This window comes from Engraulis encrasicolus, chromosome 17 (genome assembly GCF_034702125.1).
Source record: "Engraulis encrasicolus isolate BLACKSEA-1 chromosome 17, IST_EnEncr_1.0, whole genome shotgun sequence".
In the NCBI taxonomy this organism is placed as follows: Eukaryota; Metazoa; Chordata; class Actinopteri; order Clupeiformes; family Engraulidae; genus Engraulis; species Engraulis encrasicolus.
The window spans coordinates 6,950,350-6,957,849 of NC_085873.1; the positions used below are offsets into that span (position 1 = coordinate 6,950,350).

At 42.6% G+C, this 7,500-nt stretch overlaps 1 protein-coding gene across 1 annotated transcript in view; it reads left to right on the forward strand.

Annotated features, from left to right (window-relative positions):
• The window catches only part of myo1d (myosin 1D), a 221,489-nt gene that overhangs the window by 70,652 nt on the left and 143,337 nt on the right, over nucleotides 1-7,500 (forward strand). Inside the window, exons 8-9 of the mRNA XM_063221656.1 lie at nucleotides 2,091-2,294; nucleotides 5,817-5,962. Coding sequence (XP_063077726.1) covers nucleotides 2,091-2,294; nucleotides 5,817-5,962 — 350 coding nt within the window. The remainder of the gene's footprint in view (nucleotides 1-2,090; nucleotides 2,295-5,816; nucleotides 5,963-7,500) is intronic.

The window sequence follows — 7,500 nt, forward strand, 5'->3', positions numbered from 1 at the left end:
TAGTGATTAGTGAAGGGAATGTAATGATTTTGACCAACAAAACTGAAACAACCACAGACAACCGTATCTGGTTAGGCCTATTTTTTTTGCCTACGATGGTATGAATCATTCTCATGGGCCACTGGTTGGCTTTAGCGCTGTCGGCTGAAGCGTGAAGCGGCATTTCCTTCTAGGAAAATCACTATCACCGTTGTCAATCAGTCTACATTGCTGTCGGGCTTTGTGGTCCATCTCGCAACTGGGGTTAAATTGAGTGAAGTGTAATGCATTTGACCAGCATTGTGAACTTACACAGCCACAAATTCCATATTTTTTGGCGATGGTACTTAATTAATTCGACATCATTGTCAACCAAAATGATCTGCGGTGGTCACTGTCCATCTCGCAGCAGTGCACTTCCACTTCACACATATTTTAGGCAGCGGTAATTAATTTCACATGACTGTTTGTTAACTTCAACGAGGGTGTAGCCAAGCCAAAAGGGTGCCTGCTGATGAGCAACTTTTTAGGTTGATAGCACTGGTTTTGGAGCTGGCGTCAAAGGAGACAGTGCTTTTCCTTATTGCTTTGGCGCAGGCACACCCGATTGGAATATTCGCCGGTGCTCGGCCATTATGCATGCTGTCGGGCTTTCTGATCCCTGTCCATCTCGCAAACAACTTGGGGTTAACTTTAAATGTAGCGAAGGGGATGTAATGAATTTTACCAGCATTGTGAACGTACAGTCAAAAATTATTTTGGCAACGGTAGCCTAATTAATTCGACAGCATTGTGAACCTAAGTCACAGTCCACAACAGCATTGTGAACTTACACGATCACATATTCCATATTTTTGACAACGTAATTAATTCGACAGCATTGTGAACCTAAACGATCTGCGGGGGTGGTCACTGTCCATCTCGCAACAGCAATGATAACATAGGGGCCAACACAATCACAAATTCCATATTTTTGGCAGCCGTGGTAATTAATTTGACAGGATTATTTCCTGCCTGCGCATGAAGCCTGCATTCTGATGAACAACTTTTTAGGTGAAATGCACTTCGTATTGGAGCTGGCACGGCAAAGGAGAGTCTCTCCCTGTTCCTTATTGTTGCTGAGAAATGCGCAGGCACGCCGGTGCTCAGTGGTCACCGTGCGCACCTTGTGGCAGGCAGTGAAATAGCAGCGAGTGAACGAACGAACGAACAAAGAGCCAACGAACGAACGAACAAACACAGACAACACACAAACCCAGGCGATCACATAACCTGCTGGCGGAGGTAATAATATAATATAATATAATATAGTATAGTATAGTATAGTATAGTATAGTATAGTATAATATAATATAATATTTTGCAGTTTCTTTCCAGATTTCATGCTGCATATTCACAAATGTTTTTTTTTTTTGATAAAAACGTACAACCACCATCCAATTAGTATTCATTATGACTGGGAAAATTGCACTTTTTCAAACATGAGAAGGAGGATCTTCTTCATGCCCGCCATTTTGAATTTCCAGAAATAGACATTTTTAGCTGCACAACTTACGGTACTGTGGTCATACTTGTGTGTTTATTACTTTGTAAATATTCATGAAAAGATCACATATGGCAATAGGAAGCAAAGTGTCAACGAGCAGCATAATTTAGTTGCAATACCTACTCTGGCCACCATCCTACACAGTACACCTTTACAGTGTAATTAAACAGCCATTACCATTTCATTGCGTAGACAAACGTAGACACAGTATGTACCACAGAGGCTTGACCACTTTGTTACCACGCAGATGCACACGCGTGGAGAGATGATGTGTTGGAGAGCTGGGTAGACACGGGGGGAAAGGCAATACAATATAGTACAGTAGGCTGAAAACAGCTGACATGTTGGAAACATTTTTGCACACGTCACTCTCCATATCCAGGGAAACCTGGAAATCGGCGCAGGCGTGCAGATGTGACTCTGAGCGAGAACTCCAAGTTGGTGCTGGGAGAGAGAGTGAGACAGAGGGAGACAGAAATGAGAGACATGAGAACATTTCACACACAGCACATATTATTGCATACTTCCTCCTCACTCTCTCCCTCATGTCGTTGTGCGTCTCCAGGGCAACCTGAAGTTCGGCACAGACGGGGACGTGACTCTGATCGAGAACAACAAGCTGGTGTCGGTGCTGGGGGACCTGTTGTCCACCAAGGAGGAGAACGTGGAGAAGGCCCTGCTCTTCCGCACCGTGGCCACGGGGAGAGACATCATCGATAAGCAACACACGGACCAGGAGGCCGGCTACGGCAGAGACGCACTGGCCAAGGTGAAACACACGTCAGATATAAGACAAGATAAGATGAGATGAGAAGAGATAAACATTAATGTCCCATGAAGGCCATTTTTTCTCTAGCAGTTAGAGTTACATGATGAATTCAGACATAGATAATCGGGCATTGAGATTTATCACAGTAAATCGCATAAGCAAGATATGACACTGCATCACAGCATGAAGGAGAACGTGACAGCCTGCACCGTGCACATCCAAAACGTCTGACCTGGGAGCAGTTTAGTTTAGTTTAGTTTATTGTTTCATTTCATCAGAGACCATGCGCAAAGTACATTAGTTACACAGTAAAAAGATGACCTGCACCAGATTATAGCTAATAGCTAATTTCCATCTGCAGTCCCTGGGCAGGTAAAAAAACAAACAAACATACAATCCAGTAAAATGGGAGCAGCCACTCAGGCATACAACCCCTGCCACACACACACACCCACACACACACGCACACACACACACACACACACACACAATAAAAACATGTCATATGCAAAAAAGACTACAATGTGCAAAGTGTCAGAACAGGCATGTGCAAATCTATGAGTGCTGACAAGACTGATAACATAAAAGCCATTTCTTCACTTCATGTGAGAAGGAATAAGAAGTTTGTAATGCCTTTTATGTGGGTGGGAAGGGCATTCCATTGTTTTGTTGCTCTGAAGGAAAAGGCAGATTGTGCAAATGCTGTTACCCGGCTTGGGAGGGTACAGTTTCCTATGATGGTGGATCTAGTTGTTCTGCTGATTTGTTCAGCGCAAGGATGGATGAAGGTTTTCAGAGGTGGAGGAGCGGAGTTGTGAATGATTTTGTGCACAAGGCGCACATCAGAATATAAAATTATGTTGTCAAAACTGAGCAAGTTATACTTGTCCAGTATGGCACAGTGGTGAAATTGAGATGGACGTTTGTCCAAAACTTTAAGAGCTTGTTTGTAAAGTGATGAGATGGATTTCAAAGCAGTCTTGTTAGCCTGAGACCAGCTTGACATACAATAATGCATATGAGACATTATCATGGCATTTACATAGGTCTTTGCAGCATCAATAGTTAAAGAATTGCGAATATGTCTAAAATTTGCTATGCTATATTTCACAGTGTTGCCCAGTTTTTTTATGTGTTTCTTAAAAGTTAATGTGGAATCCAAGGTCACTCCTAGGTATTTAAACTCGTCAACATTTTTCAATGGTTTTCCATTTACATATACGTTTGGTACAGGATTTAGTTTAAATCTATTTTTAAAAAACATAGTGACCGTTTTATCAGTATTAAGTGTGAGACAAGAACTGGTCAGCCACTTGGTAACCTTGGTGAGTGTTTGTGTCAGTGTACTTGCAACTTCTACTGGGTCTTTACCATGTGTGAACAACACTGTGTCATCAGCATACATCAATATCTCCACACCGTCACATACTTGTGGGAGATCATTGATGTAAGCGCTGAACAGTAAAGGCCCCAAAATCGAGCCTTGCGGCACCCCCATAGAGCATGCTCTGAGGGATGATGTTTTATCCTTTATCCTGACACACTGGAAACGATTAGATAGATAAGATTCAATCCATTGTAGTATGTTTGGAGACAATTGAAAGCTAACTAACTTTGTGAGGAGTACTGAGTGGTTTACGGTGTCAAAGGCCTTTCGCAAATCTAAAAACACAGCACCCACTACTCCTCCCTTGTCCAGATTTGCCTTGATGTGTTCAATAAAAAAGCAACATGCAGTGTCAGTAGAGTGGTTTGCTCTAAATCCAAACAGCAGGACAACCAAATAACAAGATAAGATAAAAGATGGTCATTGGTCAACCAGGATTTTTCTGCTCCTACCTTTTTCTTTGGGTGACATTTTGGTTGAAAACCCTTCTTCATTCTCGAAACGTTACGATTTTTTTTTTTAAGTGGGAGCAGAAAAATCCTGGTTGAAGCGTGCTTTTGCTCATCTTTTATATTGCATCACAACATAACATACAAGTAGAACATACAATTGCACATACAGGATGCCAAAGCAACCCTAGTAGGCTTATAGGCATACGTAAGACATAACAGCAAGAGTGTTTATGTTTGAACTATAGTAAACTACAGTATCCCCGCATGGTACTGTCCTCCAGATGGGCAGCCATTACTGTAGGCTGTGTGGTTTAAACAGTCCTTGTGATATTATGAACGTGCAATCCTCGTAACTCAAGCAAGGCCGCAAGGCATCACAGACACGATCTCTAATCACTTAAACACATAGACTTTATGGTTAAACAGCCATCTTAATGTTTTGAACATACATAGTGTAACCTCATTAGAGTGGAAAAAAACATGTGTGTTCATCCAGCTGGTATGTTATTACATCATGATCTTCATGAAGACCATTTACACCAAGAGCTATAACCAGAAAAAAGCTATGGTGTAACCATTTTGTAAATCTTTGTGACAAATGTGTGACGCTAAGTTTGAAACACCTTTTTCCCCCATTGACTGAATTTGTTTTGATTGTCCTGCACTTAACTAACAGTGGAATGCTCACACTTTAGAAAAGAACAGGCCTGAGGGTATACTGAGAACATGGTTAAGTGATAAACCAGGCATAGTCCACCTACAGGAAGTGGTGAGCCAAGAATCATTTAGTTAAGAAAACGAGGACCCCAGGCTCTTCTATTAGATGATTTACCTCTACCACAACGTTAACTATACCTGCTTTACTACTGAACCAGCTTCTTAGTGTACTCCTCTGGCCTGACATCACTGGGCTCATTATACTTCTTGGTGCCGTCTCCTCAGTAATCAAGTCGTGATCCAAATGTCATGAATAGTGACTCAAGCACGACAGTCTAGCCTCATGGTAGTAGTGGAAAAATAGAGGGTTCTGTTCATCCATTTGGTATGTTATGACTTCGCAAGAGCAGGCAGGGCTTCAACAAGTAGCTTTTTGTGAATTCATTTAGACCATGGATGGGCAACTGGAGGCCCGGGGGCCACATGCGGCCCACCCTCTCACTCAGTGTGGCCCATAGACGAACATTTTTTTTTAAGAAAAAGGACAGTTTTTAACCCCTTCTAAATCAATAACGTAAGCATTCAGGTATAAATATAGAAGAAGTCAATTATCCTTTCGGAAATTTTCTCAAGTGCGTGGTCATGTGGCCCTCCGATGGTGGTCATAAAAAATATTGGCCCACCTTATAATGAAAGTTGCCCACCCCTGATTTAGACATGTGCGGGAACTTTGTAGGGGAAATGCCATTACAGTTTCTCAAACCCAAATTGGAAAAAAATGTAACAAAAATTGGAAATGGAAAACCATTTCAATCTGTCTTTCAATGAGGAAACTGTGCACCAGACAACAATATGAAGTTAATGACAAGTTCATTCTTACAGGGTTGTATGGTTACTGTCCACCTGTCCGTCTCTCTCTCTGTGTCTGTGTCTGTGTCTCTCTGTCTCTCTCTGTCTCTCTCTGTCTATCTCTGTCTCTCTCTCTCTCTCTCTCTCTCTCTCTCTCTCCCTCTCCCTCTCTCTCAGGCCATTTATGAACGCCTCTTCTGCTGGATCGTGGGCCGAATCAACGATGTCATCGAGGTGAAGAACTACGACGCCAGAGTGCATGGGAAGAACACGGTCATCGGCGTGCTGGACATCTATGGCTTTGAGATCTTCCAGAACAACAGGTTGGTTTGAGGATCTTACATAGCATGGCAACGTGGTATCATCCCGACAAGTCACTTTGACCAGGCAGCAGTATTTGACTCCAGCCACCACGCCCCCCTCTTCAGAGCTGAAACGACCCCTTGCAGTGCTGAATTTATACTTCTCCCAGGCTGAATTGTCCGTAATCTGCCGCTACCCCCTCGCTGACAGTACGTCTGCTGCAGCTGCAGGAGGAGTCTAAAGAGACCTTTAGCTAAGGACTAGTGGCACCAAGAATTACAGTCAATGGCGTTTTTTGGGGCTCAGACGTCAGGTGGTACAACCACAGCTAATGACCATACATTAATTAGTAAATGGTAATTCATGTACTGCAATACTTTCTAGATAATCCAATGAAAACAAAAAATAATTTAATCCATGCATTGACAGTATATAGAACTGAATCCATGCAATCGTGACATTGGCTGTTGCACCACCTTGATGTTTTGGACTATTGAAACGTCATTGACACATTATGATTATGATAAAACGTCACTGACCCGTCATGTTTATAACAGGGCTTGAAAACGAAATTATTTTTCAAACGTTCCGTTCCGAACGGTTCAGGCAAGTTTCAGTTTAACGTTTTCGTTCCTGCAATCGTTCCCCCACAAAAATATCGTTCCTGAACCGGTTCGGAACGAAAAATAACGTTCGTTCTTAACGTTCCTGCAGTGTTTAACGGCCATATTAAGTCTATTTTCGTGGACTTTATCAGACGTACTCATTATTTCCCCTTGATTTACACAGCTATTCTCAAAAATAATAACACACCCAAAAACACTCAGATGGGCTATCCATCCTGGCAGATTTAACCGGATGCCTATAATTCTTATCAAAAGTAGCCTATGCCAGCCCAGTAGCGGTGGGTGGATGTTGATTAGGGAGGCACAATACAGAATAGCCAGAGAGAGTTTAAAAAAATAGCCGGAGAGAGTTCCTAAAAAAATCTCTGGAATAGCGCAGGTAAACGTCAGCATAATAAGAGGTGTCGATAGTAGACCTCCTTGGTCGATAGGCATGGATTTCAGTTCTTGCCTAGCTCTATTTAATAGGCCATGATGAGGTTTGCAGCAAGTGAACCGTGTAAGTAAAAGGGACACAGTTTGCTCCACAAAAAAATCCCAAACTGTTTTGAGATGTGCACGATGCAAGGGGTCACTAGTTCTAGAGAAGGGACAGGTTGCATAGTCTGAAACATCGGATATGCTCTCAGATATCGGCTACCAACCATTCCAGTGCAAGTCCAAAACCGGAGACCTTTTGTAGCCTAAGCGTCACAAAATAGTAAGAGTTTCCACGTAGTCCATCCCATCAGCCCAGCCCTCTGCACGACAGAAGAGAATAATAACTTAAACAACAACAAATGCGCTGTCTTTCTCTATCCCTGCTTGTTGTCACACGCGACCTACTGTTATTCGTGATGACACCCAGGAAATATTGCGCAATACCGAGGAAACCATCGAAACATTGAGCGGGCCAGCTAACGTCAGCTAGCGTCTGTCCATCTGCCACGAAT